General features: G+C 42.5%; 3 protein-coding genes across 3 annotated transcripts in view; 2 read left to right on the plus strand and 1 right to left on the minus strand.

Annotated features, from left to right (window-relative positions):
• The window catches only part of LOC143485490 (uncharacterized), a 5131-nt gene extending 3978 nt beyond the window's left edge, over positions 1-1153 (plus strand). The window contains exons 8-10 of the mRNA XM_076984937.1: positions 490-597; positions 708-810; positions 1059-1153. Coding sequence (XP_076841052.1) covers positions 490-597; positions 708-810; positions 1059-1153 — 306 coding nt within the window. The remainder of the gene's footprint in view (positions 1-489; positions 598-707; positions 811-1058) is intronic.
• A 2208-nt stretch (positions 1154-3361) lies between these two features.
• On the plus strand, positions 3362-5933 carry LOC143485456 (TOG array regulator of axonemal microtubules protein 1-like). The gene is made up of 4 exons (XM_076984904.1): positions 3362-3507; positions 3996-4154; positions 4418-4544; positions 5061-5933. Exons 1-4 carry the CDS (start codon positions 3362-3364, stop codon positions 5184-5186), a joined length of 558 nt encoding a protein of 185 aa, XP_076841019.1. The 3' UTR covers positions 5187-5933.
• Positions 5934-10697: 4764 nt separating this feature from the next.
• Positions 10698-18022, minus strand: LOC143485492 (homeodomain-interacting protein kinase 1-like). Its single transcript, XM_076984938.1, has 10 exons — positions 17789-18022; positions 14759-15123; positions 13962-14085; positions 12634-12753; positions 12448-12534; positions 11978-12159; positions 11460-11635; positions 11174-11315; positions 10850-11053; positions 10698-10812 (listed from the first exon to the last, which is right to left on the minus strand). Exons 1-10 carry the CDS (start codon positions 18020-18022, stop codon positions 10698-10700), a joined length of 1749 nt encoding a protein of 582 aa, XP_076841053.1.
• Positions 18023-24623: the final 6601 nt, after the last annotated feature.

Below are 24623 nucleotides of genomic sequence, written 5' to 3' on the forward strand. Positions count from 1 at the left end.
TCTTGGATCCAAGAAGTAACACCTCAGTTTTATCAGAATTTAGAAGAAGAAAATTAGACGCCATCCAGTTCTTTATTTCTTGGATGCAGTTGTCAGTTTTGGTAGTAGTATTGACATCATCCAAATGAGAAGATATATATAACTGAGTATCATCTGCATAGCAATGGAAGCTAATACCATGCCTACAAATGCTTGCTAGCCTATATAATGAGAATAACATGGGACCCAATACAGATCCTTATGAGTATTCATTATTTTCAAGTACAAATTGGTAACAATCGTTCAGGTAGGATTTGAACCAGGAGAGTGATTGACCTTTATCTGAGAATATTAAGAGATTTTAAGACTACTTTAGACGGTTTCAGTGCCGTGGTGGGTCTAAGCACGTTAGGTCTTGCAGGGCCTACAGCCATGTAGCCAGGTCAGATAGGAGACAGTAGGAAGCATGAGTGTAGTTCCTCTTAGATGTTCTGCTCCCCTGTGCTGTAGGAGGTGAGTGAGCAGGAGAAGCTGAGGGAGACGGTCCAGAAGGACCACACGCTCCTGAGAAAGAAAGAGGAGAGACTCAGCCAGCTGGAGACGTCACTGGCAGAGGAGGTAACACACACACACACACACACACACACACGCACGCGTATGCCTGCACCCACACACTTACGTACAAACCCACATTAATACCTACCTGGGCTTTACAATGTTTTTCTCAGCTGTCATGTGATGAAGGCGAGCGGCTGGTGGGAGATCGGAGAGTCTCATTTGATGTCAGAGACTCAGAGACGAGCAGAGACGAGTATGGCCAAGAGGAGACGAGTGAGAGACAAACTCTGAATGCACAACACGCACACACGGGCAGACATTTTGAGAAGGCACTAATTTTGGTTTTCACAAAGTTTACTGCCATAGTTTTTTTTATGGTGGCAATTTGTATTGATTCTAGATTGTGAAGAGTGATTAGATGAATTGCAATTAATTGCAAAGTCATTCCCTGTGATGAAAATGACATTTTACAATACAAAATTACAATACAAAATTATTGCATTATGGCTCCTCCATTTCAGTTAATGGAGATCATTTCAGTGATGATCTCGTTAGCTCAGGAGATAAAAAGTTGATGAGGATAAGACAGCTGACATCAATCCGTCATGCTGATTAGAAGAGAAGACTGGTTGCTTTAAAAGGGTAGTGGTGCGTTTACGTTTTCTCCTGTTAACCATGGTCACCTCCAAGGAAACACGTTCAGTCATCATTGCATCAAAAGGGTTTCACAGGCAAGGACAGTGCGGCTTGTACGATGCACCCCAATCAACCATTTATCCAGTCACTAAGGACTTTGGGGAGAGTGCTTCAAGTTGCATGAAGGAGGCTTCAGGGAGCGTCTCCTACAGGAGTGTCTCCTACAGAGGAGGCAGCTATGAGCCTCCTCACACCATCAAACTCCCAATGTTGCCTAAGCAAAGCACAGCCATGAATAAGAGAAGATATCAAAACATCCTTCCAGAACAACTTCTCCCAACGATTCAGGAGCAGTTTAGCAACAAACAATTATGGACTGTTAATAATTGTACTTCATTATATCACATAAACATTTGACAAAAGGTTCTTAAAAAAATAAACTGAGGAAGCAAACTGTGAAAACTAAAAATTTGCCCACAACTGTAAGCAGCTCTAGAGTCCACTCTGGTCTTGATGGTTCATAGTTGTCTGATGTTTTTATCTCTCTAGCAGTAATACACCCAAACCCTGGTCTTCCTCTCTGTTTCAGCACATGCAGTGCCAGTGAAAGTGCAGCAGTTAGCAGAGTACCTGCAGCAGATCTCTGGCCAGCTGAACACAGTGCTGGGTGCACTGGGATCTCTCACTGGGAGGACCGTCCAGCCCCTCCCTCAGCCACCTCCGTCCTCCTCCTTCCCTCCTGCCCCGTCCTGGGCATGGACACCAAGCCCCGCCTCCTCTTCATTGGCCAATCAGAACAGTTTCTTACACTGTTCTGTCCCAAAAACACACGGGTCTGACCTTCATTTGAACTCCCACTGGAGCAAACTCTTCCCTGGTACGTAGAGACAGACACACCCCAAACATTAGCAGTGATGAGCAGTGGTCACCTCAGTGGGCTGCAGTAACTTTCACTAATGCTTCATTTCTTCATCACTCGTAAAACCTTTAAAATACAAATAGAAAACTTCTGCCTCTCCCTCAAGCACAAACCAGTCACTGCTGGATTTATAGCCTTTTTTGCATAGTTGATGACCTCCATTGATTTTCTGTGCTTGGATAATGCCGATCTTTTCCAGTGCAAGTGTGGTGCAGTGTAGAGACCTGCTTCAGATTAGCTTAAATCTAAACCGCACTACCTGTATTAAGACTGCTCTGATTTTAGGAGTTTCCATGGATACCAGTGCCCGCTATCCCATGAGGGCTACCAGAGCATATAGTGGATACACTCCAGCAAGGTGACTACACACACTTGCACACCTGTGCAGGCTCGCTCACAATCTCTCACTCTCACTCACAGAGTCAGTGCTGCTGTTGATTTTGAAAGGAAAATTGATGAACTCATACAGTGCTTTTCCATTATGTGTGTGTGTGTGTGTGTGTGTGTGTGTGTGTGTGTGTGTGTGTGTGTGTAGTCTCTCCTCTGAGCTAGATAGCCAGAGGCTGCAGAGACTGATTGAAGACAACAAAAGGTGGCTGGAATCACAACGCAAAGACCCAAATGTGTATCCTTTCACAATCTCTCTCTCCCCCTCAGCTTATACACATGTACGTATCACACACAAACCAGTACGGGAACAGAATGCATCATATTTTCACACACACTCTCTTGCACCCTTGTACTCTCCTGAACCTCTGCCCAGGCCTCTCTTCACACGCTACCCAGCTGCCCCACCCACCAATGGGCTGGTCCAGCTCGGCCTGGACGAGAACAATCAGATCAAGGTCTACCATTACCGAAGAGGCACAACCCACTGATGTCCGTGTATGTCCAGTGCAAACATCAGTGGATAGACAGAATACAAACATGCCATCAGCATGTACACATTACAGGTGATGTTGCTGACAGTCAAGGCAGATTTTGCATAGTACTTTGAAATTCTTTTTTGATAAAAACATTTCTCATCTAATTGAAATTCAGATGGCATATCTAACTGTAATTAGTGATTAAGGTATTTCCGCCTACATAACACATTGCAGTGGTGGATTATACTTATTAAGATGGCGGTGGCAGTGTTGGATGTGGCTAAAACGAGCTGGAACGTCGTCTTTCCTGCAGGTGCTGAACCTGCGCTCTGGCGTGTCCCGCACGGCGGTGGTGTCCTTGAGGGAGTTGTACTCCAGCCTGCAGAAAGGGATGGACCAGGAAATGGAGGCAACGGCTAAGGTCCTCCTCCACAAAGCAGCGGAGTCCAAAGGCTTCATCAGGCAGGACGTGGACACAGCTCTGGACAGCATGGTGCAGAACTGCACCCCCATTCGGAGCATGAACGCCCTTCTCGCTGGAGGACTCTGGTCAGTTAGCATGCAGTGAGCTTTAAACTGTGGCTTTCAGATAGCAACAACAGTCACAAGAAGCTAACACAGCACTAATTTTGGCTGTTGTTTTTTGCTGCTGTTTTTACCTCTCCAATGTTCTTTCAAAATATTGCCCTGGCCTATATCAATATTTTTAGTTATTTATCCTCTTATATGTTATTTTTATTGCGTTCCATCTCCGCTCTGCTGATCCAAACTGCCCTTCACAATGCTTAAAAAATAGGCTAGTTAGCTAGCTCACAGAGGACATACAAACATTTTCTGTTTAAAAATACACATGTACACTAACTGGTGCAAGCTAAGCAATCGAATAGAATATGATCATTTGATTGTGCACTTAGATCATACATAAGGGTTTTAAGTTTCTTTATAGAAGTTAAAAGTTGTACTGTATACATTGGATGGATTAATAGTTATTACTATTATAATAATAGTTATTTTTTTCCTTCTGTTTTCCTCAAAAGTCATCTGAATGCTGCAGTAAGAAAGTGTACTGCTCGGCACTTGGCTACTTTGGTAGAGAAGATTGGTGCTGGCCGCTTATTGTCTGGGGCGAAAGACATCACACCGCGAATTATTCCTGCAGTCTCCAAGTTGGCACAGGACTCTTCACAAGAAACCAAGTTAGTACTGGGATCAGAACGAGAATTCTACAAAGCTTATTCAGTTTCCCAGATAGTAATATTTTGCTGATTCTTTTAGTCTCCTAGTCTGATACTCTGAAGTCAGCAAATGCTGCTAAATTGTAGAGTAATAGAAGCACTATCGTGTTTTCTAGACACAGACAGCCTTGTAAAATTGTGCTGGTAAGATAAATAGTCGGTGTGCTGTGAGTTACGGGTCCCTCATGGTTCTCTCCTGTTTTGGGGTCTGTTCCTCGTCTCAGGTGCTTTGGCCGGCGTATCCTGCTGTTCCTGTCCTCCCACCACGACTTTGATAAGATGGTGGAAAAGTGCATCCCTGCCAAAGACCTGGCAACCATCAGGGACACTGTCCACACTCTGAAATCCAAGGTAGCGATTCATGATTGGATAAATGATGAAGATTTTTTATCCCATCCACTATGCCCCATGTTAACTCATTAAACAAATGTATGTGTAGACATATATTGTAAACAAATACTCGAGTACAGGGCAGTGTGTGGCACCACACATTGTATTTACAGTAGGGCATGCACAGTGTAGTCCCAGACCCAGTAGTTAAAGGACAGAGCATGGTTCAAAATGAACCGGCTTGAATTTCAAATACATTTATCAAAAAACTATTCTTTCAGAAAGTCATTCCACTGATATGCTAAGAGATGCCAGATATAAAAAAAGATAAAAGATTTACCAGAAATACTATAATTCCTATATTAATAATATTTATAATATTGATAATAATCATTCCAGAGAGTTACCATAGTTACCAAATACTGTCACTTTAATTGAATGAAATCTTTCTAGGTTAAGAAAATGCTTCTGTAATAACCCAGTGCTGTCCAGGGTTGATTTATTTATCATTGTTCCTTTTAAATGTTCTTTTTATAGAGCTGGTTAGAGAACTTTACCCCTGCAAGCCACAACTGGTTGAGCAGAAGGTGCTCCCTCTGCTCTGGTACCTCCTGGGGACCTCCAGCAACAGTGGTACGGTCCACGGGAGGGGTGGAAGCGTGAGAGGGGCCACTGTCCACCTATGCCAAGCCCTTCATGCTCACATGGGCCCCGCGCTGCTGGACTGCGCTGGTTACCAACCTTCCAATATCCGCAAGAGCCTAAGAGAGATTGTGAAGAACCTCCCGACCACATGAGAGCTGCCAGCCAGACCTCCAGACCAAAATAAAGCCCAACATGGATTCTACTTGAGGATGGAGATGTTTGTGCATTTCTTACTGTGCCTGCACTCTAAATGAAAGAGAGAGGAAGAAAGTCAAACGTTTTTAACATTTTGAATTAGCAGAAAGCTAAATCCTTAAACTCAGAAGTCCTTTTAAATAAGGAGCACAGATTTTAGTGAATCACATCAGGTTTAACACACCTAGGAGCTCTGCTCTTTTTGCACTTTTGATAACTGTTGTCATGGTGACTATAGATATATATTGTTCTATGATTGTTATTTTCTGTTGACATATCCTGAGGTAACTGTGCAGAATGTAATTTATCACATACACAAGAAACAAGGATCTGGGGGGTATTCCACAAAGCGAGCTAACTCAGTAAGCCGGGCTTTTTAAGACAAGCCTGGCTCATTTTGCTCAAATTCGGTTAGACTTGAGGCTAGACTTGAGCCTCGCTCAGTTACTACAGCAACATATACGTTTGAACTAACCTGCTCTGTACCAGGCTAGAGTTGAGGCTTAGCTTAGCGGGACCGCTTCTATTGGCTGAGCAGCGTGATGTCAGTCTCGCCATCCGGGAAACTGAATTGAGGAACAAGGTTCCACTGTAGTTCTATCCATTAAATTGCTGTGGATGTAGCATATAATATCATATCTTTATACATTTAATTGAGTACTGTAATTATTACTTTGGAATGATTGCAGGTTATTATCAAAATTTAATAATTATATTTCCAAATGCAATATATATTTCGATCTTAAGAGTACATATTCATTGTTAATCAGTGAGGTTTCTGTACATTTTAATGTATTGGTTTAATCTTCACAAATTCAGGTCAGTGTAAAATGGAATACAGTGTCTAATCGCAGTTATGGTGCAGAAACATACATTAGTATAAACTCTATATCACAAAAAATACAATTCTTTGTACCTGAGTATTAATAATTATTAATACTGAGTAATTTAGGTGGATACTTTTAGGTATATATTTATCCCCATACTTCCTCTTTTGTGTTCAAATTACAAGCAAATCATATCACTCTGCAATTTATATATGTTCAGTATAAATAATGTAAATGTGTGGTTAACTTAATGGTGCAAAAAGGAAATGGACACAGACAACTACCTTACCAAGATTTTCATACAGGTGATACAAATAATCCAAAATGTAGGCTATAAAAGAGCAGCTAACAGTGAAGGCTGAAGGCTGATTGACCATGGCATGTCCATTTGTAGAGAATCCAGTAGATGAGGGAGCGTGTATAGTGTGCAGAGCATTCATGCTACCAGCTCCAAGGTCATTCCAGGACAGGACAGATCCACTGGGCTTTCCAGATGACTACTTATTTGTTCAGAAGACACAGTATTATATATCTTTGTAAATTACTGGGGCCATATATTGAGAAGACCACTAGACGTTGTAAAGCTCTTACCAAACCCCAAACGGTCTGTATCGCTTTGCGCTTCTTTGCCAGTCATGCATTTCTGTACAGTGTTGGGGATGCATAACATCTTAGTAAGGCAACGGTCTGCCGCGAAATTCGAAAGGTTTACCTTGCGCTTAAGCGTTTCCTTAATATATTCATCAAATTCCCTGGTCACAGAGGCATCCTTCCCATCCTTTTCAGAACAGCTGTCATGTATTCATGAGAAGTAGTGTTGGTTTAATCAGTAACTTGGAGTCAATCAATCAATCAATCAAATTTTATTTATATAGCGCTTTTTACAACAGTTGTTGTCACAAAGCAGCTTTACAAGTGCCGAGTCCTAGCCCCCAGAGAGCAAGCCAAGGGCGACAGTGGCAAGGAAAAACTCCATAGTTTTTTTGCATGAGGAATAAACCTTGAGAGGAACCAAGACTCAGGGGGGGAACCCATCCTCCTCTGGCCGACACCGCTCACCATGACAACAACAACATGCACGCGCATGATCGCCAATTACAAAAGCCTGGCTTGAATTAGCGGGAATAGGTTGCGTCTGGATTTCGTTAGTGGAACGGAACTAGACGGAAGTGAACTGTTTGGCTAACTCAAGCGAGGCTCACTCTAATAAGCGCCGCTTTCATAAGCTCGCTTCATGGAATAGCCCCCTGGTCAGCTAACGAGCTATCCAAACGCTAACGCAAATCATCCAGGATAATCCAGTCACATAAGAGGAAATATAATTAACTATACTGATAGGCTACCAAAAAAGTAGGCGTGTCCCTCGTGTCTTTGCTCCCCACCGCAAACTTCAAGGCAACCAATTAACCCTAATAAGTTCAATCTACTTAAAAAACAGAGGTAACTCGTTGCCTCAAAAAAATTAAGTAATGGCTTCTGTCAAAACTAATATAATTGAGTTGTATGGATACAATTCATACTTATATGATTTAAATAGAGTGAACTAATCAAAAGTTGAAATTACTAAATTTACTCAATTTAAAATTACTCAGTTGCTTTTACTTGTTAATTTAACTTTTGTTGTGATTTTGGATTTGGATCCTTTTGCTTAGCACTAGCATTAGCAACAATATATTTTGCTTACCCTTTAAACATAATATAGGAATTAAATGTAACTATTGTTTTAAATGTGTCCGAGCTGTGAACCCGAGAGAGGGCCTTAGGAAATCATGATGCGTAAGGAGTTTAAACGAGAAGGTGATTGCTCAAGCAGAAGTGGTGAACTAATAATGCTGACATGGGTGAAACATGAATGTATGACATCCTGATGTATGGTGACCTCGGGTCAAGCAGACAGTCCAGAGACAGGAACCATATGTATAAGAGATGTTAGGTTTGGAGACAAAGAGAGAAGTCTTGTTTGTTCGAACAACAATACCATGTAAGGCATAGAAGCAGATCTGTGAGTTTGGGGCGTGGAGAAATCGTATATAAAGACGGCATGTACAAACACTTGTTGGGTCTCTCTGATGTTAGAATGTGAGTTTTAATAAAGGCATTTTTGCTATTGCTATAATTTTGGTATGTGGTTCCTGCTACAGTATTAATCACTACACAGTTACAAATAACTTAAGAGATACTTATGAGATTTTTTATTAAAAATAATTAATTGTTATAATTATTGTAAATGAACTTCACTGACAACACTGGTTTCATAGATATGAACTTGTTTATTATCATTTGGCATCAAATAACATTTTAAACCATTACTGCTTTCAGTCAAAAGCAAAACAGTGTGCTTCATGCAAAAGATCAAGTGAATGACAAGACATAGGCTATAACGTGACATGAACAGAGATTCCTCAAATCAGTGCTTTTAAGCAATAAAGTTATTTTTGAGCAATAAAATGCTTGCCTTGCGCAACATAAAATTAGAGAGAGAGAGAGAGAGAGAGGAAGCATTTTCATTTATTTACTTCAAACAAGCTAAAATAAACACCAACTTTACATCCTGCTGGTAGTGAGTGTATTTCTAACTAAAATTTCTGCTAAATTCTAAGAAATCCTTTAGTTTTTTTACGACTGCTAACATGCGTTTCCCAATACTTGAGATACATTTTTAAAACTCTAAACACAGCAACACATTTACTGAATGCTAACGTTAGCAGCAAGCTAGCATTATCAGCAATCTATCTAAATTTATACATTGCTAACACATGTATAAAACAATTTGTTCCTGCCACACAATCTAATTGGTTAAGAACTGCTCTAACCGATCAGATATTTCACCATAACGCCACAGCTGTGATGAAGAATACAATAGTCGTCTTTATTTCGTGTCTGCATTATCACACACTGTTAAATCACACACTGCTTCTCCAAGTCACGTGTTTGCCAAAAGTTTAATAGACACGAATTAGTTCGGCGCCTCACACACAGGACGTATACGGTGTACATGTAATGTCACAGAAATTCAGTGGATAGAATTATTAGTAGGAAGTATCATGTATTGATTTTTTATTGCAAAGGCCCTAATGGAGAAAATACCTTTATATATTTCTAATCTACTTCCATTTCAATCTAATTTATCTTATTTATATAATACAAAATCACAAAATAAGTTGCTCTTAGATAGCCCATTAGAAAGAACAGAGTTGGTCATGGTGAGCGGTGTCGGCCAGAGGAGGATGGGTTCCCCCCCTGAGTCTTGGTTCCTCTCAAGGTTTCTTCCTCATGCAAAAAACTAGGGAGTTTTTCCTTGCCACTGTCGCCTTTGGCTTGCTCACTGGGGGCTAGGACTCGGCACTTGTAAAGCTGCTTTGTGACAACAACTGTTGTAAAAAAGTGCTATATAAATAAAATTTGATTGATTGATTGATTGAGTTGGGGAAAATGGCTTTTTCATTGTATGCGCCTTATGTTTGGAATGAGCGTCAAGCTGTCTTAAACCTAGGCTTCTTACCCTCTCTGAAATTGTGTTGTGTATAGAAGTATTGTATGTCATTGTGTATAATTGTTTTGTTCTGCAAATATTGGCCAGGACTCCCTGGGAGAAGAGGTATCGTAACTCAGTGAGATTCCTCCTGGTTGAATAAATGTTAAATAAAAATAAATATATAAAACAGATGATGCATCTGAAATAAACATAATTTAAAAACAAAATACTAAAATAGGCTAAAACAAACAAAAATGGACTAACAAACAAGCAAAAAAGCCCAGACACTGCAGTATTGAAATTCTGTAATAAAGTCATTTTTTTCAGGTAAGAAGAGCCTGCTGAGGGGTAGTTCAAAGTCAAAGTCTACTTTATTGTCAAATCTGTGATACGTGCGGGACATACACAGGATTGAAATTACGTTACTCTCAGACTCCATAGTGCAGCGGTAAACATTTACTTAAAATTAACATTAACTAAAACAGTAAAAAAAGGAATAGTACAATAGTAACGGTAAGTACAATAGTAAAGATAAAAAATATAGCTGAGTTGTTTATATATATAATAAAATAAATAGAGGTCTCTGAAATTTACATTCAAGTAAGTGGCGTATGCAGCAGTAAGTAAACATACTGTATGTGCAAAGTGAATGTATGAGGAATCTGGTGTAATTACGATTAAAGTGAACGTATGCAATGAATTAGAAATATAATGTGCAAATGTAACAGGAGTGCAAATTGAAGAAAGAGCAGGGAGTGAGTTGATCCTCCTGACTGGTGGACTGGTGCCAGGGGGATCTGCCTCCTGAACTGTCATGAGATCACAACAGATCCTGGACCTGTAGGAGGAGCCAAGACACAAAATGGCAGTGAGATATCAATACTCCCAGCTGAACAACTCTCTGGACTACACCTGGTTGCAGCATGTGGATAAGACAACAGGGCGAAGATAAGATTTTCTATGGGGCAGTGTGAAGTGTGACGGCAGCTGCAGCGTGAGAAGGCAAACTGCTCTACAGACGCTCTACCTGGCTCAGAGAGGCTGAAACTTGGAGGACGCGGCTCTGTGTCTCTCGGCGCCGGGCAGGGCTGCTCTGGCAGAAGGCACAACCGAGGTCTTTTTGGACCATCCCGGAGGCCGCGGCGCTCTATTCTATAAGGAGATGTGAGACAGTGATCAACGACTGCGGCCTGTCGACAGAGCCGGAGGGGAGGGAGAGGCAGAGCGCGTGGGACTCACCCGGTGGGATGACCATGGCCAGCGACTTGGGCAGGGTGGCGGCGTTTTCCACAAAGGTGGGCAGGCGCCTGGGGCTGAGCGGGCTGCAGATGTCCGAGTCCCGCACGGTCACACAGCTGTTGACGTCCACCCGCTTGTTCACGCCGCAGCTAGGGAGGAGTGTTTAAATCCACAAAGTGAGCAAACAGAAGGGTGACCGTTTCAACACAGAGCAAACACAGAGCTCAGAGGCACAGGAGGCGGAGCAAAGGAGTTCGTGGGGAGGGCACCTGGTGGGATTGTCCTTGCCCTCGGTCTCGCTGGAGATGGTGATTATTCTGACAGCGGGGTGGAGTGTGTCCGAGATGACGATGGGCTGAGATGGGTGCGTGGCAGAGGACACACACACAACCAACAAACAGGGCACATGTACTTAATGGCAAGACCCTTCAAACATAGCTGAAAAGCACATTTCCGGTGAGTAATTTCTTATCTGAACACCTGCAGTGTTTAATGTGAGCTGTAGGTTTGGGGATACTGGTGCAACACACGACAAGCTTGTGCTGGCAGGCCCACCTGGCTGTGTTGGTCGGGCTGGCTGCTGAAGGTGACTGGGAGGTTGGAGTTGGTGCTGGCCCCCGCCCCCAGCCCCGCCCCCAGCCACGCCCCCACTGCCGAACAGGCCTCTGCTGCCGTCGAAGCCCGTGGACCTCCGCTTACAGATCTCCATGTTCTGGAAGCAAGACTTTACACTGCAAAGTGAGAGAGACAGAGAGTGAGACAGACAACGAGAGTGACACACAGAGTCAGTGAGACAGAAAGAGGTGAGTTACAGCACTGTGCTACAGCAAGTTACAATAAGATGGCGTTCCTTAAAAAGAGCTCTTTGGGGTTTTCTTCCATTTGCATGCAACTTTAGTGTGCTTCCAGTTGGAATTCTTAGCTCCTTGTCTGAATACATTTTACACGAAAGAAGCAAATTATGGAGCGCCCAGCCCTGCATAATGATCGACACGCAAACCATCCTGCCCGCGTCGGAGCTGGAACACAGGCTGGACTGTGTGAGACGGAGGGACGGCCCTGTACACACTCACTGTGCACTGTGAGGGTAGTGAGAGAGGTGAGCCATGGTGACGAATGGGTGTTTGAGAGTCTCCAATGGCGTGATCCGTTTCCCTGCGTCCAGCGTCAGCATCTTTTTAAGCAGGTTGATGAACTCCCACCGGTCAGCCTTCTCCACCTGAACGTCTGTGCCTTCCAGAATGGGCATGTTGACCTGCATGGGAGACGAACGGGTAGGTCATATTATGTGCCAGCAGAGGGCGGCGATGTGCATAAGACGCTGTTTCAGCAGCAGCATTGCCGTGTGTTCCTCTGCATTTCACAGGCGCTGTTGTGACTTACATACACTTCTTATTATGACAGCACGAACCCTCGAACCCTTGAACTCAAAACCAAGACCTTGCTCTACATGCTCCACCAGCAGCTGGTGCGCTTTATTCTTCATTTGCATGTCACAGCAGTGATGCAAACGTGCAATAAGGTGTACAAGAGCACAAATAACCTGCTTCATGTCATCGAGACGGTCGAAAATGTATCTCCTGGTCTCTTGGGACTTGACGCCAAGCTCCACCTCATGCTCTAAAGGCGTCTGGGGAACATAGAAGGAGAAAAAACGTTCAGGTGTACTGTCAGGTGCCATTACAGATCTCTTATGAACCGAACACATGGCACAAGAAGGATGGGGGACCTTGAGTCTCCACAGATGGTAGCTGGAGCCAGAGCCCCTGTGGAAGAAGCATCTGGTCTTGGTTCCCGCACTCAGGAGGTTCTCTGCTGGAAGGCCCTGCGTCTGGGAGATGTACCGGATCTGCGGCGACAGCGTACAGGAGGGATGAATGAATGAATGAATGAATGTTCGATTTATATAGCGCCTTTCCAGATTCCCAAGGCGCTTTACAATTTAACACAGGTACAAGTCACAGACAATCAATCACACACACACCGGCGAGAAGCGGCAGCCAATTGCGCACAGCGTACTCTCTACCGGAAGCCACAGCCCCCTGGGGGACTGAATGGGGTGCAGGAAGGGGAGAGAGGACAGACCCTAGTGGCAGAGCACCATCCACCACTGGGCATACAAGCACACACACGCACGTACACAGACACAGACACAACTTTTTTTATTGAACATAGAGACACAGACACACACTCAGGGAGAATTTTTTGTTGACTGCCAATTTACCTAACCTCCATGTTTTTGGACTGTGGGAGGAAACCGGAGATCCCGGAGGAAACCCACGCAAACACAGGGAGAACATGGAAACTCCACTCAGATAGGGACTTGAACCCAAGACCCCAGTGCTGAGAGGCAAACGTGCTAACCACCAAGCCACCGTGTTGCCCCCAATGGGCAAAATCACGGGATGATTTTATGGTATGATGGGATGACTTTATTTTATGTTCATATATTGATCCTGAAGACGAGCTAGCAAAGACAACTACTCTATCCAAACCCTACATGTCCCTACAGCCACAAAGCCACCATGGGTCTGCACCCCTAACACAGTAAGGGCTTCGCTTTCCTAAAACACCTTGCACCAGTCAACCCTGTTGTACTGGGAGCTTCACCTGGACCCATCTTAGAATTCCACTGTCATGCAAACCTGAGATTTTTTCCCACTGCAAGACAGTATTTCTAGCACTACTGTAAAGAGCTCTTATTAGATTACCAATTATAGCCAGCAAACACATCTCAGGCCTAAAGGGCCCACAGATCACACTCTCAACACATTTGAGTTAATTGTTTTGTTGGTTCCCCAAAAATCATTCATAGTCTCTTCCTTGCCAGTCATTACAGAACAGCTAGCAAGCTGCATAGTTAGAATAAAGGTGGCCATCACTGTTAGCAACTCCACTCTTCTCCCAAACAAGATTTACATCTTTATTACACAGCGAGGAATTTCTGGAAAGGAGGTGGGAAAGCAGACTCTAAATCAGCACTGTTCTTCGATGCTTCGTGAATAAAGACAGAAGCGTGAGAAAGGCGAGGTTCGGGTCCAAGGCCCGTGGGCTGACCTGATCGTATTCAGATGCTCCAGGATACAGGGGCCAGCCCAGGAAGAGCTCGGCGATGACACAGCCCAGGGACCACATATCGATGGCCTCGCAGAACGGGAGACCCAGGATGATCTCGGGCGATCTGGACCAAAAAGACAAAAACGTCCATCATCACGTTTAGCATGATATGTGGTTTGTGGTGATTCAAAGGTACTCACTTTAACACAGAGTGATGAATTAATGTGTGAAAATGTAAAAGCTTTAAGAAGTATTTTTTTTACTACCTGAAATATTCTTTTGGTAAATTGGTAGCACAATACTGGCCTGTGCATTACCCATCTACTACTGTAGTGTAACCTGACACTGACACTACACTGACACACTGACACTACATACTGATGTGCTGTTCTCCACTACGTAAATACAGAACAACACTGCCATGGTGTAACTACAATGGAGCAGTGCAGGTACCCTGTACTGATATTACCAAAGCCTGAAGCATAAAACCAACCAAAAAAATATTTTTATGTGTGCTGAGAGCATCTTAACTTCTCAGGCACTGAAGATATTAAGATATTCTTTGGTGTTTGGATAAATGACAACACTTACATGATCCAGTTAAAAATACATCACTTATAAATCAAATGGCAATCAAACGCGTTGCAGTTCATCGTAATGCTTATCACAATCTTAATGTGCAGCCGTGTCACCATAGCCATCCACAACGGGCAGTTCACCTCTCAAGCACACTCGAGCAGAAGCGATTCCCGCAACCATGCATCTGTTTCCAATATGCCTTAGGCCGTGCCACTCACCGGTAGTATCTGGTCTGCAGGTAGGAGGAGCACACAGCCTTGGAGACGTGGGTGGCGGAGCCGAAGTCGATGACCTTGACCCGGTACGGCTGCCTGACGGGGTCCACCAGCATGATGTTGTCAGGCTTGAGGTCGGTGTGGATCAGGCCCAGACTCTTCAGCTTCAGGAGCGCCATGGCCAACTGCTGCACTATGGGCCGGATGCACTTCAGCGGCAGCGGGCTGTGCTTGACGAAGTCCTGCAAGCTCTGCCCCAGCATCTCAAACACCAGGCATAAGTGGTTCCTGTGCTGGAAGCACTCGTACGAGCGAACAATGTTGAACTCGTCTACGTTCTCCTTGTTGAGACGGCTCAGGATGCTCATCTGAGCAGATGGGGGAAGATGGGACAGGCGTTAAGTTATGTGGGCACAGCATTCAAGGGCTAATATGCTACGTAACTTCAATAGCATCAGCCCAGTTACTGCATGGCTCCCTTCAGACATTTACTTTTGCTATATTTGGCAGATGCTCTTTTCCAGAGGGAAATGACCTCTGATCAGTGGCGGCTGGTGCACAAATAATCGAGGGGGGTGTAAACAAATTAAAAACAAATAAAGCAGTCTTATTGCCCTTTATTTATTTGAACATGAATTTTGCCCTAACGTTCTTCAAGTGAATGCTTTGTGAGAAGATTATTTTGTAAAGATAAAACTGAATTTTCTCTCATTTTGTATGAGCTGCTGCTCCAGCCTGCTGATATTCAACATGAACCGATTTATGTTGGAGGTTCGCGTGAGGTGGGCGGAGTCTCGCCCTACGATCACTCGCGAAAGTATAAACCAGCTTTAACGAACCGCAGCTGACTGACACTACCAACAAGAGTGGGTGTGTCCAACAAGAGTGGGTGTGTCTGAAACCGACCAATTAAACTGCAGCCTCAGATCAGTGCTTGGCAAAAGTTTATGCCTCTCCATGCACTCTCATTAGACCGGTGCCCCGCACACAGGAAGTGTGCACAATGTAAGCAATTAAATACAATTATGTGTTTACACTTTTAATAAATTCAAACATGGCAATTAGACACACAGTGTCACTAAATAATTTCCTCACTATCGCAGTTTATAATGAACTCATTTTAATATCGGAACAATATTAAGGGGGCGGCGCCCCAGCGCCCCATATTGACCAGCCGCCACTGCCCCTGATTACAAATTGCAGTGTTAGCCAATATCAGCCTATTACATCTTATTAGAGCAGGAACAAAGCAACATCACAATCAGGGCTACAATTGTGTAACGCGGGAGTACAGGGAGGTACTTGACGTGTGAAAAGAGAAACATATCAGCCAAACCCGATGACAAACTCAGTTTAGGAAAAATTGAGGCCTGTGTAAGAGATATTAAGTGCTGGATGTCTCTAAACTTCCTACAATTAAATGAGGACAAAACAGAAGTTCTCCTTGTGGGCCCTAAGGCCGCAAGACAGAAAATTCCAAATTTAATGCTTAATCTTGCAGACTATCCCATTACACCTGGCACAGTAGCCAAAAACCTAGGCGTCATACTCGACTCTGACCTATCATTTGATAAATATATAGATAATACTACTAGGATAGCTTTTCTACATCTCCGCAACATTGCCAAATTAAGAAATGCATTATCACAGGATGATGCAGAAAAATTGGTGCACGCCTTTGTTAGCTCTAGACTAGACTACTGCAATTCACTACTGTCAGGATGTTCAAATAGGAATCTAAATAAACTTCAAGTAGTTCAAAATGCCGCAGCTAGAGTTCTGACCAGAACTAGAAAATTTCAGCATATTAGACCAGTCCTATCAGCCCTGCATTGGCTCCCAGTTAAATTTCGTATTGATTTTAAAATTCTATTATTAGCATATAAAGCACTACACGGGCTTGCTCCTGAATACCTCCAGGAACTTATTTCCTACTATGAACCCCCACGTCAACTAAGATCACAGGGTGCTGGTCTGTTATTAGTTCCACAAATTAACAAGGTAACAGCAGGGGGAAGAGCCTTTTCTTATAAGGCCCCCCAGCTTTGGAATAATCTTCCTAAATGTGTCCGGGACTCTGACACAGTCACAATCTTTAAATCTAGGTTGAAAACCCACTTATTTAGTCTAGCGTTTGATAATTAATATCCCCCTTAGATAAAGGTACAGATCCAGGGGTTCATAGACGAAGGGTTTTATGGTAGACTGGGGTGCTGGTGCTGTCATCCTGTCACTGCTCGTGGTCACTCAAGTTTGTTGACAGTGCAGTGGACGGATGCCATTGTCTCAGAATGCCCCCAAGCCTATGTTACCTTCTGGTTCTGCCTTTTTAGCTAGGCTGTAATAATTTAACTTAGTGCCGGAGTTGCTGCCACACTCCAGAAATGTTTATAATTTTACCTGTCCTGTATATGTCCTCATACAGAGCTAATTTTCCCTGTTTCATTTCTCCACATGGCTGCCCGCCTGCTTGAGGTATAATGAGATGAGGAGAGACAAGCGATCCATCCTGGCCGGCCACCTCCTGCCTAACCGGATGCCTACACCATGATGGACATTATTACATCTTTTTCGGTCTAAATGGACATTATTGCATCTTTTACATTCTGTCTACATTCTGTCTATATTGTTGTTGTTGTCATGGTGACCGGTGTCGGCCAGAGGAGGATGGGCTCCCCCCCTGAGTCTTGGTTCCTCTCAAGGTTTCTTCCTCATGCAAAAACTAGGGAGTTTTTCCTTGCCACTGTCGCCTTTGGCTTGCTCACTGGGGGCTAGGACTCGGCACTTGTAAAGCTGCTTTGTGACAACAACTGTTGTAAAAAGCGCTATATAAATAAAATTTGATTGATTGATTGATGAGAAACAATATAAGCCGTGAGAGCACGGTAAAACAATAAACAAAACTTCAGACAGCTGAAACGGATCATTGCTGATTACGTCCCGCAACTCCTGGTGGTAGAGGGAGTGGCAGCCGAGCCAGCCCTGACACATTGATTCTCAAAACCTCTTTTAAATCTACCATAATTTCCCCACCTCGATCAGGCCCTGGCGGGCATAGGCAGGGTGATTTTTCAGGATCTTGATGGCGACAGATTGACTGGTGCCGCGCTTCCAGCACTTGGCCACCTGGCCAAAAGTCCCGCGGCCAAGGAACTCCAGCACCTCGTATCTGTTGGAGGCAGAGCAGAGGACCTCGTGCTGCACTAGACGGTAGTCGTCCATGCTGAGGAAACTGCTGCTTGTAGCCATGGAGTCAAAGTACGCCATGGACCAGGTGGTAGAGATTTAACCAATCTGAATATCTTATTTAGTTATCTGGGTTAACTAACCTCAGAACAAACTTTTTGAATAAAAAGCAGAAGAAAACGACACGGAATTCATTCGTAGTCGACCGTAAATGTTGTTCTGTTTGCACATCACTATGACAACGCGTAATGTAAACTAGCGGTTTCCATGGAAGCTCAATTCGAATTCTACGATTGTGACGTGGTAACAGGCACCACAACGCGCTACGCAGCGCTGCTTTATTAGCATATAAGATCAAATATAAGGTCGATTAATTTCAAAACAATACACAAAACAACAGCACTGTTTTAAATGTGCGTGTTTGGGTAGCCAGCTACAGTTTTGCTTTTTCTCTAATTCGCTCGCTAGCTATTACCTAACCACCCCCCCCCCCCCCCCAAACGATCACGTTGGCGTATTAATATGTAGTTAAGATATATGCTCGTTTGGGTAGGATTTAATCCAGTAGCTCTACCTTACCTAACAAACTAGCAATATTTTATTTAATGGTAGTTTATTTTCAAAGCACACAATCTTAACGTCTTAATGCACTCTCGAGTTTACCGCTGGAATTACAAGAGGTTGATACATTTCTTATGTATTTGTAACTTATATATTTGTAACGTTATATAAGCGAACCATTCAGTCAAATAGCTATTTGTTGCGAAACGAAACACAGTTCATTTCAAGCATCTTCAAATGCTTTAGCCAATATCCAACACTTTTTTTTTATCTGAAAAAGCAACATTAAAATGAAAGTATTTCCAAGTATTTCAAGCAGTCGTACGAACCCTAAAATTGGGTCTGTCCACTACAAACTCCTTTATGCTTTTAATTCTTCAGCCGAACGCTTGGTGAAGGGGGTTGTATAGAAGGATAAACTGATAGCACATGTACATCTCAGAGACTCTGCTGGATGTAACACAGTTCGTCTGGAATACGTATTTAATAGAGCGCGTGCTCATCGCCAACACGTCTCTGATAGTCTGTGGTGGATCGTGAAAGACCTCCAGCAGCTGCATTACAGACCTACCTGGCTGCGTCATGATCGCGCCTGCGTCTCGGAGACGCTTATGAGATCTCTCCTAGACTATTTAATACGGCGTTTATTCATCTGTAGTACGTCTTTTAAACGGCAGGCTTGGATGCCAAAATGACGTTCATACGCTGCATTCCAGACTTATATGTACAGTAGGCCTATAGCTAAAATGCAGCATCTGAACGTACCTGAATGCAGGGTTGCCAACTCTCACGCATTGAGCGTGAGACACACGCATTTGACCGTTTTCACACGCTCTCACGCCACACTTCCGATATCTCACGCCGAAAAAAAAGGGTACGGCTCGAGAAAAGAGACCACCTCCCCGTGGCTGCGTGTGCGTGGCTGCCTGGCCATGGCACAAACGCGTTCCTGATCTCGCGCATGCTCGTTCGTGTGCAAAACGATGGCCGACGCCAGCGTTTAGTGTAAGTTAAAATACCTCGTTTTTGTAGACAAACGAATCTTACATTCTAGTCTTGTATTGGCAGTGTATATGTTCATAAAGTTACTTTATGGAGAGGAAAACATTTAAGAATAGCCTGTTAAGTTCTCTGCATTGTAAACTTCGCATGGGAACAATGAACAATGCTTGACAAATTGGGAATACCAATCAACTGTAAATTGAACAGTGTTTAAAGAGGGGAAGCCATGCGGCTTTTGCAAAAATAAAGTTCTAAATGGAAATATTTTGTTTGTGTGTTTTCATGTATTTCTACCTGAATTTTATCTGCAAAACATTAAGTTTAATGTGCATTGAAGTTTTCAAATCCTTTGCAAACATCCTTATAATGCCATATGGGATGTTTCGTAAATACAAAGAGTGAAGGTATAAGTAGTATATGTAGTTATTTATGTAGAAACGGTAAATTTGCATTTATTACTTTTATTTAGAAATTCCTATCACGCGATACTATAACGGAACTTCACCAGCGCGGTGCAGCCAGGATGAGAGAGCCATGGTGAGAGAGTCTCCCAGTCTCGCGCCGTATACTATTGGGTTTATTTACCCCAGAGCCACATATATGATTCAATACGTTACTAGTTCGCTAGCTCTGGCGCCATCCACCGGCGATACAACACTGAATCTGTGTCCGTTTTACGTTCGCCCCCCCCCCCCCCCCCGCTCAACAAAATACACTCGCCACCGGCTCCAGGTTAAAATCTCACTCCAAGCGAACGTCAAAAGTTGGCAACCCTGTGAATGTGGCATTTCAAATCAAACCAGATTGAATTACATTTAAAGCTAGATTTTATATTCTTCTTCCTCCCTAAGTTAAAGCTATGAAATACACAAGCAGTGAGATCGTATGAGCCACTAAGAAGCCTAAAGACTCAAACAGAAATATACACTGGAAAATTATGCTATATTATTTTATGTAATTAATTAATATTATTAATATTATTAGCACAAAACAAAATTAAGTGAAAGGGATTTTCATTTAACATGTTTATTTAACAGAAAATCAACAATATGCAACAAACGTGTAATTAACAAATTAAAGATGAGCGTCTTGCTGGTGCCAGGTGGAGGTAGTCTTTTAGGCATTTTTCATCCTCTGCTTTCATGGGAGCGGGCAGCGCTGGGTTCTTCATTGCGGCAGCTGTGTGTCAAAATGTAGAATATTATTACTATTCTTGTTAAAGAGGCATAAGGGCTACACATTTATCAGTTATATTACCCTGAATACATTAAGTAAACTGCATGTAAGAAATAAATCATCTAATGTATCTGTTATTAGGCTAGGCTTAAGGTATTAGGTTACAAGCATAGTAAGTAATTGAAGGAGGAGTAGTATTTTCCAAAATATACAAAGGTGTTGTTATTTACCGGTCATTTTGCCGTAAAACTTTAAAAACCACATGACCTATAAGAGTCCGTAAATGCTATGCGCTTCATGCTAAAGCTAAAAATGTAACATGTAAGTCGTTCCAATATACTCACCAATAATAAGCTGTCCACAGGCTGTCTGTTTTAATCCTCGCTTGTGTCCCCTGCCACACCAGTTAAGGCTTTTTGCCAGGTTTGGGGTGAAGACCTTGCTGGAGATCCACCATATCGTTCTCTTTATTGTGTGGCCTCCACTTAGTGACAGCATGTTGGTCTGAAATAAAGCACAATAAGAATAGAAATGGATAAACAGCAATCTCACTGCACCAACTGCACCTTCATAACATATGTCCTAGGAAATGTACATTCTGTTTTGCATTTTGTAATCAGGGTTCTTATTTAAAATCAGTTAATATCTTATTCATTGTATTGACTTAAAGTAAGTGATTAGAACGTTTTTGACTAATAATATAAAACTGTATACAGTCTTGGCTAAAATATTTGCACTTCTTTTTAGAAAATATTTAGATGCAATATTGACAGATTGGTGAACCTCTACCCATCTCTGGAGAGATAGATAGATAGATAGATAGATAGATAGATAGATAGATAGATAGATAGATAGATAGATAGATAGATAGATGGAGAGAGAGAGAGATAGATAGTCAAGTCAAATTTATTTATATAGTGCATTTTACAAAACATGTTGTCACAAAGCAGCTTTACAATCATATGGGTCCAGATCCCTAATGAGCAAGCCAAAGGCAACAGTGGCGAGGAAAAACATGATGGTGGAGATTAGGAAGAAACCTCGGGAGGACCAAGACTCTAAAGAGAACCCATCCTCCACTGGGCGGCCCTTTAGCACAAGTCCATATTTGTGGAGATAGAGAGTTGGTGGTAGCTAGATTTGATTCACAGTTTTTCTCAGTCAATTTGGTACATTTCTTTCATCATGATTTTCAAAACAGTTGCAAAGCACATAATTCACTCAAAATTCTTTGTTTTTGCTTCAAAAGCAAATATTTAGGTAAGTCAATTTGTCAGTGCCATCAGAGTATCTAGTCTGTGTGCCATTGCCTATGAACAAGGCAGTCAAAATAATTAGTCATGTTGTCAGTGCAACTATAAGTCAAAGTCAAATTTATTTATATAACGCTTTTCACAACACATGTTGTCACAAAGCAGCTTTACAGGATTTACATGGTTAACAATACTATGGGTCCATATCCCTAATGAGCAAGCCAAAGGCGACAGTGGTGAGGAAAAACTCCCTATGATGGTGGGGAATAGGAAGAAACCTCGGGAGGACCAAGACTCAAAAGGGAACCCATCCATTGGGCGGCCCGTTACAGTCACAAGTCACAGTCAGTGCAGACTGTAAGTACATTCTGATGGAAACTAGCTAAGCTTTTGATTTCAAGAATGCTGCACATGCTGTGGTATATCAAATGAAACAATACATTTTACACACAAAATACAAAGTTACACAGAACACAAAGTTACACATGACTGCATGTGGGAGACTGATAGAAAGAAATTGGGCTGGAATCAATTTTGTACAGCAATATTGTTTGACTGTATTGTTTGCACTGCAATTTGTTGACAAAAACAAATCTGATTGAAATTCAGAAAAGACAGACAGCTGACTGGAAAAACTGCAAAATTAGAAGAAACTTATTCTACACATTCAAAACAACCTGAGCACATACAGCCTCCAGAGAATATACACATTTCTGAATTTACATACATTTTCTCTATGAAATGTTTGAACAATTGAACACAGACACAGTTGTTCTTCCAATATTCAGCTGCACCCAGTGACCAGCTTCAGCCATTGTAAAACCATGACTTACATGTACAACATGGTCCACAATTGTTGCCCTTATTTCACTGTTTTGTCCCCTCAGCCTTACACCACACAGTCTTACTCCTCTTCTTGGCTGTTCACCCTGCACATGGCCTTGTGTTTCCATTATGAGACTTTGTGATACTGCAGTGTTTAGCGTCTATAAATGTTTGCCAATTACAGTAAAGGTTCATGAGACGCACCTCTGACCTGTAGTTGAGACCATTGGTTGATCTAAACCTTCACAAATTCCCTTTTTTACTGTATCTGAATGTTCACCTGCGAATAATTTAATCAAGTTAGGAAAAAATTACCAAAATGTAACGACAAAAAAAAGAAGTAAAATGATGCCTTAGAGCACATATGTCAAAGTCAAGGCCCGTGGGCCAGATCCGGCCCGCGAATTGATTATCTATGGCCCTATGGATGATATTTAATTACTATTAGAACCGGCCCGCAGGCCACAGCCGCCCGAAGGTGTTTTGCACGCACAAACACTACATTCCCCACAATGCAACGGTAGCCCGCAAAGTCACTGCAGCGCACACAAGCGGCAAGGGTCTGCGCGGCGAAAATGACGCAATCGCAGTGGCTCCGCCCGTGCGCGAGGGCGTCGCACGCTGTCGATTCGCGAGGTCGTGCACCTCTCGAATTTTGTAACTGCGCGCACCAGTTAAACTTAATTAAGTTAGATATTTATACATATAGTCGAAATGATTCGAAATAATTCGCTTTTTTATTCACATTATTTAATGGTTGTTTATTTTCAAAACGCCCAATCTTAACGTCTTCACGTTCTCTCATGTTTCATCCTGGAATTACAAGAGGCTCGTATTTGTTAACGTAATACAAGAGAACTGTTCAGTCAGACAGATATTTGTTGTGAAACGAAGTAGTTACAATTTCAAGCATTTTCAAGTACTTTAGCCTAAATTCCAGCACTTTTCAAACCTTTATTACTTTATTAATTTAATGTACAGGACATGTTTTCTTTGAAGGAAGTTTGTTTTTATCTGTTTGCTTGTTGAAAAATGTTTTCACTTGTAATTACTGACAGATCCATAAGAAAATATTGCTTTATTCATTTAAGCATTAAATAGTATACACTGTGTTGGGTCTTGGTTCAATAGGCTATGTGCAATCATTTCAATATGTTTTAATAAACATTGAACCAGTCCGGCCCTCGGCTTGTAGCAAATTTGGTTTTTTGGCCCTCGGTGTATTTGACTTTGACATCCCTGCCTTAGAGATTATGACGACATGTTCAGCACTTTTGCATCTAATGACCCAGGCGTTGGGTCTAAATGTTTTGGAGAGTAAGACAATTCAACAGACAATACGTACAACACATTTTGATAAACATGATATAAGCAATAATGTATTTGTTCTGTCCCGCACACTTGCAGCGGGATTTTTTAGTTTGTTTAATCCCAGTTGGTGAACATTTTAATTCTCTTTTGCGCCACAAGGGGGCAGCCTTGCTACATTTGTGCTCCTGTTTTTGTTTAAATCGCGCCATCTAACGGTTAGTGGCTATAAGCAGCAAGGAGATTAGGAAACAGCCATTCGAGCACAAAAAATCCAACTAGAGATAGAAGGGCACCAAATTACCTAGGTGACTACGTAACTGAAGACGAGGATAGTGATGGAATGCATATCACAGTAGACTACTGCTGTAGAGCAGTGTGTGGTATTCCACAGACTTATGATGAAGCAATGCAATCAGACAATTCAAAAGAATGGAGAAAAGCAATGGATGAAGAAATCCAATCTCTAAATGAGAACAAAACCTTCACCCCGACAACACTAGCAGTGGGCAAGAAACCCGTGGGGGGTAGGTGGGTTTACGCAATCAAGTCTGGTG

Source organism: Brachyhypopomus gauderio, unplaced genomic scaffold (assembly GCF_052324685.1).
Source record: "Brachyhypopomus gauderio isolate BG-103 unplaced genomic scaffold, BGAUD_0.2 sc34, whole genome shotgun sequence".
NCBI classification, from domain to species: domain Eukaryota; kingdom Metazoa; phylum Chordata; class Actinopteri; order Gymnotiformes; family Hypopomidae; genus Brachyhypopomus; species Brachyhypopomus gauderio.

What these genes read in the sequence shown, in the direction of transcription:
- LOC143485492 (XM_076984938.1), bottom strand. Translation starts at nt 18,022, where the DNA reads ATGGCGTACTTTGACTCCATGGCTACAAGCAGCAGTTTCCTCAGCATG. An exon ending in GAGCATCTGAATACGATCAG is followed by an intron (nt 12,754 to 13,961) that starts GTCAGCCCACGG and finishes CTGTCGCCGCAG; the next exon opens with ATCCGGTACATCTCCCAGAC. An exon ending in ACCATCTGTGGAGACTCAAG is followed by an intron (nt 12,535 to 12,633) that starts GTCCCCCATCCT and finishes TATGTTCCCCAG; the next exon opens with ACGCCTTTAGAGCATGAGGT.
- LOC143485456 (XM_076984904.1), top strand. Translation starts at nt 3,362, where the DNA reads ATGGAGGCAACGGCTAAGGTCCTCCTCCACAAAGCAGCGGAGTCCAAA. An exon ending in CTTCTCGCTGGAGGACTCTG is followed by an intron (nt 3,508 to 3,995) that starts GTCAGTTAGCAT and finishes TTTCCTCAAAAG; the next exon opens with TCATCTGAATGCTGCAGTAA. An exon ending in TCCACACTCTGAAATCCAAG is followed by an intron (nt 4,545 to 5,060) that starts GTAGCGATTCAT and finishes TTCTTTTTATAG; the next exon opens with AGCTGGTTAGAGAACTTTAC.